The 13,801-nt window shown below is 37.3% G+C and overlaps 1 protein-coding gene across 2 annotated transcripts in view; it reads left to right on the top strand.

The window, feature by feature from the left end:
• LOC129730532 (aryl hydrocarbon receptor nuclear translocator homolog) overlaps positions 1-13,801 on the top strand; it is a 272,332-nt gene that overhangs the window by 10,825 nt on the left and 247,706 nt on the right. Inside the window, exon 1 of one of the 2 annotated variants that reach the window (XM_055689929.1) lies at positions 5,786-6,217. The exons of the other annotated variant lie outside the window; for it this stretch is intronic. Within the exon in view, the coding sequence (XP_055545904.1) occupies positions 6,178-6,217 (40 nt within the window). The 5' untranslated portion in view covers positions 5,786-6,177. Of the gene's footprint in view, positions 1-5,785; positions 6,218-13,801 lie in introns of those variants that run through there. 2 annotated transcript variants of the gene reach the window in all.

The raw sequence follows: 13,801 nt of genomic DNA, 5'->3' as shown, positions 1-13,801 counted from the left end.
CTGCTTCGCCCCGTTAATAATTTATGGAAATTGGACGTATCTGAAAGTTTAGAGATCTACAAACAACATCCATCCACACTGCTCAATAGAGACGTAGGTAATCATTTTTCATGGCTCTTCAAAATCCTACCTCAAAACCCTAGATCCAGTACAGGGCAAAAAACAACCACAACAAACAATATGACTACCTATCTTCAATTTGGGAATTTTCCGTCTACCTACTTCTACCTACACGCAAATGAAAAGCGGGTTGCTCAGTTATGCTCTTCAACAGTCCACATAAGCACTGATGATGGTTGCATGTAGCAGCCGAAATACGTATCTGCGGACGGTATTCGATTAAAGGGTATTCGATTTTTTGTAGTAGAATTAAATGGAAACATAACCTATTCTCAATAATCATTTGTTGATATAGTCCTAGCTCTAGAAATGTCAATATTGGAGAGTATTTGGAAATTGTTTAGTTTTACATAGCTTTCCAGAAACCGGAAGTCGCGAATTGGATTCCAAAAAAAGGCTTAAGACAACAATTAGCAATTTCTTGGAGTCATGCCTGTTCCGGAATTTTCATTTTCATCCTGGATTCAAAAATGGCGCAACACATCGTTGTTTATTGGCCTAAAATAATGGCCAATGCAAAATTTCAGCTCAACCGGACATGATTTGACCCTCCCAGCTGGTCTCGAGGTATGATACTGGCCTAACAAGCCAGTCGTCGTAGGTTCGAGTCTCGGCTCGGGAGAGACTGTTAGTGTCAACAGGATCGTAGTGCTAGCCCCGCACTTGTCTTGTATATTTTACAGTTGACTGTGAAGTCTGTGTCTAATAAAACAGAAGGTCGAGTCCCGAATCGGAATCTAGCACCAAAGCTTTGCTTTCGGACATGATTTAGTGGTGCCTCAAAGCGCTCAAGTTGTGATATTTTAATCCTTGAAAATCTACCAGGAAGTTCATGAAATTGGGAAAATCGAAAAAAAAAATGATGCCAAATGAATTGAAAACACATAAAACGTCGAAATCTGGTGTTATCTAGAGAGAAAAAATTAGCCGGAAATCGTCTGTCTCGGACTTTTCGGTTTTTCTGGCTACCAAGAGCCTAATATGAAATATTTTAGAATTGACTTTTAAAATGACTCAAAACTCACTCCAAAACCACACGTAAACAATTCTAAACTAGGCATCTCGATTCCTATTCCCTATTTCTGGCAGTAGGAATCACATTGAAAATATGATGGCGGACAAAGTGTTTGCCAACATCCTCGTTTGTGTGTTGCCAGAATACGACAGAGCTTTTAACTGGATGACGTGTTGTCACTTGCTGTTGCTGCCGCTACCACACAAATGCAGCTTTCTACTAAAGTAAGAAGTAGTGCCGCTGCACCCTACCGCTGACGTTGTTACTACTACTAGTGCTGAAAACCGCTGCTACTTAGTTAGGACCGTCTGAGTGGCCATCCACTAGTAAACTGATTGGTTTGAACAGAAACAGGCTCTTATATAGCCCAACGAAGGCATTTCCGATTTGCTAGGTACATAATTCTGCCAACCGTGCTAGGGAAAGCAAGCACTAAGCAACCAATCAATGGTCGAAATATACGCTTCAACAAGGCTTGATAATTTTCAATAGTACAATAGTTCTAATAATCAAATTACAATTTTCTGCATTTAGGCCGATTAGGGTTTGCAATCCCGGGAACGATTTCCCGGGAATTGCCTTTGTCCGAGATTCTCGGATCTCGGGAATAGGAATATTGATTCCCGGGATCCCGGGATTCCCGAGCTCCTCGGAAAATTTTCCATTCAATATTGCAATAAAACTAAATATCGTATCAAAACACGAAAACTACGTCGTAGAAGTGTAGAGCAGCTCCATAGTGTGCATTATACGAAGCAAATATTTGCTTGAAACGACGATCAATATTCGCTTGCCGTGTAATATCAAATTATTTGCTTAATTTATTTGTCAAAAATATATGCTGTCTTATTCAGTAAACGATAAATTAAGAAATATTTTTTTCGTCTCATGTCTTTTTTTGCTAGTGAACTCACACTACTACGCGGATAGTTGCTTGATTTTTTCTTTGTTCATTGACAAAAAATTTTGAAACCTGTAAATTGATAAAAAAAATTGAAACCCGTAAATCAATGCGACCAGAAATAAATAAATTAATAAAACTCAGTCTGTGTAACTTGGGTCGTGGCCGCGATTTCACATTAATTACGAAGGCATTCAAATGCTCTAAAATTTGGTTGCCAAACACTCGGCTTTATCTTCAACAAACTTAAAGTATTGGACTCTTCAGTTTCTAATGAAATGTAGCAAGAGCTGGAATCGGTGATTTAGAAGTATTTTAGAAATCAGACACCAGCGGTGATTCAGCGATCTTAAGCAAAGTTTTACAGAAGGGAACTACATTATTTGGGCCTAACGAAAAATTGTCAGCGGAACTGAGGCGATTGATAGACGATTGTTCATGAATTTCTGGAGTGAACTTGAATAAATTTCGTTCTTCAATTGATAATTAAATTGTAAACGATTGTTTGAAACTTTTTATTAATAAACTTTATTTGAAATCTCATTTTTGCTAAGGATTTTTTCCTTTCCCGGTTCCCGGGAATTCCCGGGAAATGAGATTTTTCATTCCCGGTTCCCGGGAAATCTATTCTCGGGAATATTGCAAACCCTAAAAAAAAACGTGTTTATTCTGCTATCCGAGTGAAGAGAAACCGAAATTCGCGCAAAAACAAAAAAATGCCGCGTAAATTCCGGAATCCGCGTAAAAAAAACCGCGTAAATTCCGAAATCCGCGTAAAAAACCGCGTTAATTTCGAAATCTGCGTAAATAACCGCGTCAATTCCGGAATCCGCGTGAAAAGGGCCACGTAGAAAGCGACCTTAGTGTACAAATATTCGTCACTTGCCACGGTGGCAAGAGTACCTTTTTCTACTGTAATAGTTGTTAGAGATGCCGAGGCAAACTCGGTGAATGCATGTTCTTCTTTCCTGCACTTTGTTCGGTAAAGTTGTGGTATATTTTATGATAAAAAAAACTTTGTCGAGGACACCATACTTCTATGTACCTTTTTAAAGAACTGTTGTGGAGTTTTCTCTAGAATGCCCCTCAAATTCTATTTTGTCAATATAACATTTTATAGTGTTTTTCCAAATTTTTCAATGCTTCACAATGTTGTTTACTGTAATAAAATGCACAATTCCACCGAAGAAAGTTTATTTTTATCTCTTTTATTTTTTAGTTTGAAGATTTTTATTAAAATAATGCACTAATTTACTAACAGATATCTGCAAATGGAGACAGATGTCTATATATGGATTGACACACTTTCTCCGGAGAAATTGTGCGTTCTATTTTAGCAAACACCGTTGTGGAACATTGGAAAATTTTAGAAAATTATTATTAAAAGTTATATTAGAAAATAGATTTTGAGGGACTAGAGCTATTTCCTCAAATCCATTCAAATAATCAGACAGAGGTATCGCGTCTTCGGCAAAGTTGTTTGTTATAAAATGTTCCACAACTTTGCCGAACAAAGTGGATCTCATATGCGGAAATAAGAAAAGTAAAATTTATTTTTCACTTTTAGGTAGATTAAGCACAAAATTGTAACTTTCATGCAATGGAAAGTAATTAATGGAAGAATTTTGCTAATGACACTACGACTCTAAAATCCTTTTTTTGGGTTAAAATAATTCCGATCACGTTTTCGTAACTTTGAAAACTGTGTGCGTCATCCCGTTAAGAAAAATTCATATTAGGAAATACATGCGATTTTACAGATTCTCTGAATTTAAAATATCGGACATTGATCCCGGAAATACCAATATTAAAACATTTTACTCAGCTTTTTAAATTTAAATATAGCGTCGAACATCATTAACCGGTTCCTAGACATTAACTTTCCATCTCCAGACATGACCGAGGACCTGAAAATCGCTGAATTCATTCGAAAAGTTTCCATGATACAATCTCAACTTCCTTATCAATTAAAAGATCCCTCGCTTTTCCCAGTATTTTGTAACCATCTCCTCTCCAGAACATGTATGTCAAGTTTGATAAAAATCAGTTTAGGCATTTAAAAGTTATGTTGGAACATACATGCATACAGATATTGACTTTTATATAAACAGATTTAGAGATTTTTTCCAGCCATAAGGTCAAGCAACAATTCGGACATCTTTACATTTTGCTTCAACGTTTAGAACACTTCCAATGTAGAAAAACAACCATAACCATGCTAAATTTATGGACATCACTTTGGGTTTAAAGGAGTTATCACGGTTCTGGAAATACTATTGTCAGAAAAAAATATTGCCATAAAGCTCAAAATAATTGCCCCAAAAAGATTATAGTTTTTTTTAACCATTCCTGTGAATTTTGGAGCCCTCAGTGTATGCAGAAGTAAGTCAAAAGGCCGGAGAGCAATTGTTCGTCGGGTTCGTCGCTTCTACGTTAGCTTAAAGGAAAACTTATGAAAGTCTTTGAAATAGTTATCTTTGCTAGTGGCACTAAAATTTACAGGAATGCCTTTTTTTCCATTTTGTGCTCTAGGGCAAAAGAGCTCGAAAGTCAAAACCGTATGGCACAACATTCTTCTATGAATTTGGGTTTCTATTCTGTTGCTTATCATAAAACCGAATATAAAAGAAAATTTTGAAACAGAACGATTCACTTTCGATAGAAATATTCTCTATACCATGAAGACGAAATATAGGACAAAAGTCTTGATTTGTTTTAAATCTTGAATTGAATCTTGAATTGTTTTAAATTTAGTAAAAAAAAAATCCAATTGTGTATGCAAATTCACAATTTCCTAAATCTCCACTCCTCTTGTGAACAATTTCCCGCTTCCTCGCGAAAGTCTGCAGCCAACCGGAGTGAAAAACTAAACAATTGAATGCATCGTATCAGGCCCCGACCCTAGGTTGTTTGGAGAGCTTCAGCCGAAAGTAACAGAATGTGCACTGTAGGAACCATAGTCAGCGGCATCCAAAAATTCTCTACCGAGTCTTCCGTTTTTTTTTTGTCGCGGCGACCAGCAGCTACTGGGTTCCAGGCTGTGCACACAATTTGCATTCCGTTCCGGGGAAAACACGTATCGATCTGTGTGCATGATGCGAGTGGTGAGGAAGGTCCTCCGAGCTTCTGCTGTTGCCGCTGTTAAGGATTTTGATGTAAGGTGCTTTAGATGGACGATGTCTCGAATGCCGCTGATGGTATGTAGGTGCCGCGGTACCAAGCAGTAGACGGGGGGGATTCAAGTGCACAACGTTTGCATACTAATCGACCTAATCTAATCAACCGTCGTCGTCGTCGTTGTCGACGTCGTCTTCACTGGTTTCGTTGCTGTTCCGTTGGTCTCTATTACATGCGGGTCCAATACCGGGATGTCCAGAGTTGGCAGGTGTGCCGAGTGGGTAGAATATACGGTGGAAGGTGGCCAGCAGTGGTGTTGTTCCGAAATTGTTGATGCTCCGTGCGAGGGTCATGCGCACTTCACGAGTTGAATGTGCAGTAACATTCGGAGTGACAACAGCAATAACAGCGAAGCGATGAAAGTCGGTTCCCTTGAAGGTGCTTTTCGCTGGTGTATAACAGTCTGATGTTTCGGAGAGCTTCCAGCAGCAGCTGAGAGTGAGTGGTGATCATCGGCCACGGTTCCGCCGCTACTGTGCTCGAAAGGATAATAATGACGACGGTGAGAACGCGAGAGCCTTATCTATCCAATTTCATCTCCTGGCTACCAGTGGCAGCCAGACCAGCAGTCTTCTGAAAGGATTCATCTTCGTCTTATCTTTGAAAACCCTGTTGTGCCTCGTTTCGGAGTGTTGTAGTTTTTTTCTCCAAGTTTGTACCATAAACTAGTGGAACATTGCGAGTTGGCGTGGTTCGCAGACGGTGTTGATTACGGCAACCAGTCACTGTTAATTAGCCTGAAGCGGGGTGGCTGTGTGGCTGTGTTTTTTTTTTGTTCTTACACCTCTTGCTTGCGGTGATAGGGATAAGCTTACTCGGTTTACTGCGCCTGGATTTTCGCTTATTGAGAAAAGTATTCTCCGTATTCTTGTGTTTCCGGGAAGAAAGGATTTCATTGAAGTTTGTTACCCCCGAAATCACTTTTGTTCTAGCTGGCTTACAAGAAGGACTACTACTTTTAACAATGTGGAATTATGGATTCTACGGTTTTGAGATGTGCGCTTGTAAGTTGCAATAGTCATCTAGTCAGTTGAATATGATGCTATGTAACAAATCAAAAGATTGCTCGCAAATCTTCGAAGCTGGCATGAAAGTTATTGACAAACTGAGTTTGTCATTCTGTTTTTTTTTTCTATTCTTATTTATGTTAACAACTTTTGATATGGATAAGATTGTTACGCGTTTGGAGTTACGTAAAGTATTCTCACCGAATGATCCTGCAGCAAATTTGAAACGCTTTGTTTTCAGTGCGGTGAAGATCCTGTGGATTTAATAGTCTATGCTATGCTTTCGTCATACCAACTAACGCGTGTGGCATTTGCAGTTGTTGAAATAGGGTTTTGTATCATGCGAGATTGTTTCACTATTTAACGAACAAATACTTCAAATACCCTGTTCTGGTTTAGTTGCACCTTCTATCGGATTAGTTATTTTTCAGGAATGTAGTAGGACGATAGTTTATTTTGAAGTAAAAGTAATATCCTGACCTGAGTAAAAAAATGAAAACCAAGTCATCCGTCAGGCGCAATGGAGGCGTGTTCGTTTGATAGTCACTGTATCAAATTTTCTGAAAATTTATTATTCTGAGTTTCATTGTGTGAACTGTACTGTTGTAAACTCGGTTTGTGTACTTTAGAGTAGCATTATGCGACTAGTGATGGATAAGAAAAATGCTGCCACGAAAGAAATTTTAGCGTTTCATTATGATAACGACAGCAAGCGATAACGTCATTTTCGTTTTACCAAGGAACGGTGAATATCATTCGTTTGGATTTTCAGAAGATTTTATTCCGTTACCGTGAACGATGCGCGTGGATTATTTCATCGGAGTATGACAGCTCGTTTCAAGGATGAAATTCTGTGTGTTTGAAAAGGCGCTGCGTTCATTGGAAGTGGAAATTGAAAAAGATTGGCTGGAATTTTCACAAAATTTCGGTAGTGAAAATGATTTTTACCAGCCCTAGTCCTGACCAAGGTTGTTAATCGATAATTTATCGTAAACGTCGATAACGATACCGTCTGTTATCGTTATCGACGATGACGCTTACGTCTTCAGACATTATCGTCATTGTCAATGACGATAGCTACTGGACGGTATCGAATCAATAACGTTTGTTTATTACTAACCACTGCAATACCATATTTTGCTTCATTAGATGTGTCATTTAGATGCATTTTCAATGCAAATATGACAATGCTACATACCTTTCTATTCGAATTTATGCTTAAAAAAGCGCCTCATAAGTTAAAACAATCAAAACTGAGACATTTATTTTCCTGATGAGACGCAAAACATAAACAAATATGGAAAAGTTTCTTCCTGTTGCCTAGTGATGTTCCGTCTCCAACCCTCCGAAGTGAGAAAACGTTTCCTCACCGATAACGTCTAGTGACTATCGACGATAATCTATCGTATTAACAACCTTGGTCCTGACAGTACTTTCTCTTCGGAATTCGGGTCACCTTCTATGCTTTTCGTTTTTTTTACCTTATGTTAATTATCAATTAGTTATTATACAATTACGGCATATTGAGGTAGTCCACTCTACTTCGCAAGTCGATGCTGTTCGATTACTTTTCCGTTTTCACTGCAACTTTGCACAGTTGTCCATTTTTGATTAGGATGTGATTTTATGATATCAGTTGCACGAGTTGACTCACGACTGCTGTTTTAAAAGTACCTAAAATATTTTATTTATAAAAAAACCGGTTTGTATGCTTCAAATAGTGTCTTCGGCAAAGTTATAGGCAATAAAGTTGCGGTTCCAGAAAAAATATATGTGCATACTGTTAAATATTTTTTAGGCGCCAAATTTAAAAATTGTCACAAAATATTAAATATCACAAAAAGCACCTCTTTTACAATCTGTCAAAATTTGGTGATCGTAACATGAGAAACAAAAAAGATTAAATTTCAAAACATAAACTATTTATTTTATTTGAGCTAAAATTATTTGTCTGATTTATGTTATATCTTCAATAAAGTTGCAGATAGTATTTTTGTCGTTCCAGGAAAAAATACACACTAATAAAAAAGAATTCTTATAAATAATAGACACTCAGCGCAGAAGAATATTTCATAACTTGGTGTCCCGGATTTTGTGCTGACATAAACCAAACTTTGGCAGCTTTATAAACTGAAATCAACATTGAAATGCGCTTCTAATGAACAAAAAGAGAGGAAAAGAAAATGATACTAAATTAGGTTACGCAAAAAAAAACAAATTTGACCTCAGGACTACCGAGTAACTCTTTCAAAGGTTTGAATAAGCGGGAAACAGGAAAAATAAATTAAGCCCAGGACCGTCAAATACTCTTCTCTCACACAGAAACACTTAAAAAATCTCAAATAAGCTTAAATTAACCAAAAAACTTTTCTAAGTGCTAAAAAGGTACAAATTACAAGTTAGAATCAGACTAGGATGTGTGAGCCAGTCATGGTTATATCGCAGCGCAATGGTACCACAGGCCAGTTAACAGGCCAAAAGGACGCGAGAAAGCAATAAATTCACATTATATTTGGAACCACTAAAAACGTCTTTACTAGCCGGGAAGAGAAAGAAAAAAAATATTTTCAAATTTGGCTTCAAGATGTCAGGTAAAAAGCTAAGAGAAACGCTCGTTAAAGCCAGGAAAAGGAAAATTAGAAAAGAATCTCAAATTGAGCTCAAAATTGTCTAAAGCGCCTTTGAGAGACAGGAATTTTGAAAAAAAAAAGAATCGATACATGGTCTTTATTGCTAGGTATATTGAAAATCCAGACTCGCACATCTAAGTGGTTGAAAATGGTAGAAGAAGTGTTTTTTGCCAAAAAAATTTTTTTTTTCTCAGGCACCCCACTACTTACCATTCCTTTACGCTGAATTCTATAATCCCTTTGGGGCCATCCACATACAACATGGACAACTTTGGGGGGGGGGGGGGGGTTGGCTAATGTCCACGGTCCATACAATTTTTTTAGAATTTATATGGGTAGTTGTCCACGGAGGGGGAGGGGGGGGGGTCAGAATCGTTAAAAATCTGTCCACGTGGTATGTGGATGGCCCCTTTGCGTGACTTCCTCTTAACAAAAAATAAGCGACGCCCGACGAAACTTCTCCAGGGAATTATAATTGGCGATATTTGGCAGGAGGACGGAGGCTCGGTATAGTAGAGTCGATAGTGTGTAAAAAGTAAGGGTAAAATCACATTACACACAAGCACGGATAAAACTGAAAAATAATAAGCATGCCACGTTCTCAACAGCGGTATTGCCAATAATAGAAGTGCGGAATACAGCAGACACCCGGGCATATCTCACAGTCACAATAGACCAACGATTCTGGTCGCAGTGAAGAAGTCCATACAGGAAAAAACGTGTTCCGTCGAGCAAACTATCTAGGACGTCGATGAGCAGTTTTAAAAGCTTCGCCGAGCACAATTTGGGAACCCTTGCCTCAGAATCTCTGAAAAACGCTTATAGAAGTTAGAAACGAATGTAAAATTATGATAAAATGACCAGAAAATCGGTGAAACTTGGAAACGTGGAAGGACACATTTTAAGCTAGAAAAATGACAACACACAAAAGCAAAGCCTTGGTGCTACATTCCGATTCGGAACTTGACCTTCTGTTTATTTATACACAGACTTCGCAGCCGACTATTTAGTGTACAGGACAATCGCGGGGCTAGCGCTACGATCCTACTGACACTAACAGTCTCTCCCGAGACGAGACTCAAACCTACGACGACTGGCTTGTTAGGCCAGTATCGTACCTCGAGACCATCTGGGAGTGACAACACACATTCAAGGAAAAAGATGGCGCGATGACCTCAAAAGGTAGTGTTCGTTATGACTTCTAAAAAAATCCGAATCAGTGAAATTGCACAGTGAATCAACTGAATGGGGGCTAGTAGTGACCAGTGATGGAAACGAATATGATGCAATCGTCGTTTATTCATCATATCTCGAATCCTCTCAACCCATAATGAAATGTTGATAGGGTGCATAGGTTTCTGGGAGAAAACAAACACATGACTAGACTACATCAGCTCTGAGAAGCGATTCGCTCGTTGCGTTCGTCTCTCCATAGGCCGGTAGTTACGGGAAGAAAGGATAGCAACAGGAGAAAATCATGTTGCCTGAACAGCAGCAGAGGTGTGGTGCGGTGAGAGGGAATGTGTGGGGGAAGGAACTACTTCGGCAGCGGTTGAGTTTAAGCGAGAGCAGGAGAGCATACACTGCCATTTTCTTTCTTTTTCTGACAAAAAATCATATTCATGAGTCAAAAGAATAAGGATATAACAAGTTCTGATCGCTCTCTGTAACAGAGAGAAATAACTTCATATACCGAGTTGTGCACATTGAGAACCACGTATTGTATTGTACAATAATGAATAGAAATATATCGTAAAGAGGAAAGCAAAAAGAGTGCACCAGCACCGATACTTTGTTTTTCGCATACTGACGACGATGTCAACGCATGTGGCTTGTTTTATATGTATTCATTAATCGCTAGAGGCGATTTTTTTTTTTTTTCTTTTTTTTTTTTTTTTTTTTTTAAGGGGGGATTTGTTAGTAGCTTAAGTATTTATGATAAATATTAGTAAATAATGAGTATGTGTGTCCAATCACAAATGGTGACTTCTCAACACTGTTAGAAATTTGTAATTTTAATTGTTAGGATTTGTTTGCTTTCGCAATTAGGACTTATCATTCGTAGGGATTTAAACCTACTTGTCAGAAAAGGGGAAGTAAACTTACAACTAACTTAATTGCTAACTTATTGGCTATAAAGAGAGCTTATCGTAGCAATTGAGGATTGCAACGATTTTTGTCGAAAATTGTTAATAATTTTATTTGACATAGCTTCTAATGGTTCAACACCAGTAAGTCTATGTAATTCGAGTGTACCAAACCAAGGAGGACGCTTCAAAATCATTTTCAGAATTTTATTCTGAATCCTTTGAAGCGTTTTCTTCCTTGTTGAACAGCAACTTGACCAGATCGGTACAGCATAAAGCATTGCTGGTCTAAAAATTTGTTTGTAAATCAAAAGTTTGTTCTTTAAACAAAGTTTAGAATTCCTGTTAATGAGAGGATATAAACATCTCGTATATTTGATGCACTTGGCTTGTATACTCTCAATGTGCTCTTTGAAAATAAGTTTTTTATCGTAAATTAGTCCCAAGTACTTAACCTTGTCGGACCAACTTAAAATAACCCCATTCATCTTGACAACGTGATTATTGTTTGGCTTGAGGAAAGAAGCCCTAGGCTTATGCGGAAAAATTATCATTTGAGTTTTAGAAGCATTGGGAGAGATTTTCCACTTTTGCAAGTAGGAAGAAAAAATATCTAAACTTTTCTGCAATCGACTGCATATGACACGAAGACTTTTACCTTTTACGGAAATGCTTGTGTCATCGCAGAACAATGACTTTGTGCATCCTGGAGGCAAATCAGGAAGATCTGAAGTGAATATGTTGTACAGGACTGGACCCAAGACTGAACCTTGAGGCACACCTGCTCTGACAGGAAATCTATCAGATTTTGAATTCTGATAGACAACCTGCAGAGTTCGATCAGTAAGATAATTTTTTAAAATTTTGATTAGGAAAATTGGAAAATTAAAAGTTTGCAATTTCGCAATCAAACCTTTATGCCAAACACTGTCGAATGCTTTTTCTATGTCTAAAAGAGCAGCTCCAGTGGAATAACCTTCAGATTTGTTAGCTCGTATCATATTAGTAACTCTGAGCAATTGATGAGTTGTGGAATGCCCATGGCGAAATCCAAACTGTTCATTTGCAAAAATTGAATTTTCGTTGATGTGTGACATCATTCTGTTAAGAATAACTCTCTCAAACAGTTTACTTATTGAAGAAAGCAAACTGATTGGTCGATAACTTGAAACTTCAGCTGGGTTTTTATCCGGTTTTAAAATGGGAGTAATTTTTGCATTTTTCCATAATTTGGGAAAATATGCAATTTTGAAGCAGCAATTGAAAATTTTTACTAAAAAATCCATTGTGCTCTCAGGGAGATGTTTGATTAGTATATTAAAGATTCCATCGTCACCAGGTGCTTTCATATTTTTGAAATTTTTAATAATTGATTTAATCTCATTCAAGTTAGTTTCAATTATTTCTGCAGGTAAAAAATTCCGGGAAGAAAATAAATCAAATTGACGTGTGACTTCATTTTCAATTGGACTCACAAAATTCAAATTTGAGTTATGAACACTCTCAAACTGCTGAGCAAGTCTTTGAGCCTTTTGTTCATTGGATACAAGAAAACGTTCACCATCTTTTAAAACTGGAATAGGCTTTGAAGGTTTCTTAAGAATCTTCGACAGCTTCCAAAATGGTTTTGAATATGGTTTCAATTTTTCAACTTTAGTCTCAAAATTTCGATTTCTCAGAAGAGTAAATCTATGTTTAATCTCTTTCTGTAAATCTTTATAAATAGTTTTAAAAACAGGGTCACGAGAACGTTGATATTGACGTCTGCGGACATTTTTCAAACGAATTAGAAGTTGAAGATTTTCGTCAATTATTGGTGAATCAAATTTCACTTGAGCCTTTGGAACAGAATAATTCCTGGCATCAACAATTGCACATTTTAATGCTTCCAAAGCGGAATCAATATTCACTTCGTTTTGCAAATCAAGCTCATTATTGAAATTTCTCTCAATATGAGTTTTGTATCTTTCCCAATTAGCCTTGTTATAATTAAAAACAGAGCTCATAGGGTTTAAAACTGATTCATGTGATAAAGAAAAGGTTATTGGAAGATGATCAGAATCAAAGTCAGCATGTGTGATCAAATCACTACATACATGACTTTGATCTGTAAGCACCAAATCAATTGTTGAAGGGTTTCTTACAGAAGAAAAGCATGTAGGACTATTCGGAGACAAAATAGAATAGTATCCTGAAGAACAATCGTTGAATAAAATTTTGCCATTGGAATTACTTTGAGAATTATTCCATGAACGATGTTTAGCGTTAAAATCGCCGATTATGAAAAATTTCGAACGATTTCTAGTGAGTTTTTGTAAATCACCTTTAAAATAATTTTTGAGCTCGCGTTTGCATTGAAATGGTAAACATGCTGCGGCAATAAATAAAATCCCAAGTTCAGTTTGAACTTCAATTCCCAAAGTTTCAATAACTTTCGTCTCAAGATGGGGAAGAGCACGATGTTTGATTCGGCGATGAATAACAATTGCAACTCCACCGCCGGAACCCTGAATCCTATCATATCTATGAACCACGTAATTGGGATCATATTTTAATTTTATGTTAGGTTTCAAAAATGTTTCAGTAATAATTGCAATATGCACATTATTTACTGTTAAAAAGTTAAAAAGCTCATTCTCATTGGCCTTCAATGAGCGAGCATTCCAATTTAATATTTTAATTGTTTTATTTAAAATCATTGCTAAATTTTAAATTAGAAACAATTTTAATAGTAAAATTTGTGCCTATTTGAATGGCTTCAAACATTGATTTTGCCTGCAACATGGCGTTCATAAGATCGAACATTGCCTGTTGCAAAAAAGAAAGTTTACCTGCCGTAATAGGCCCCAGGCAGTTGACATTAG

Source organism: Wyeomyia smithii, chromosome 3 (assembly GCF_029784165.1).
Source record: "Wyeomyia smithii strain HCP4-BCI-WySm-NY-G18 chromosome 3, ASM2978416v1, whole genome shotgun sequence".
NCBI classification, from domain to species: domain Eukaryota; kingdom Metazoa; phylum Arthropoda; class Insecta; order Diptera; family Culicidae; genus Wyeomyia; species Wyeomyia smithii.
This window is presented reverse-complemented; position numbering and strand designations above follow the sequence as displayed.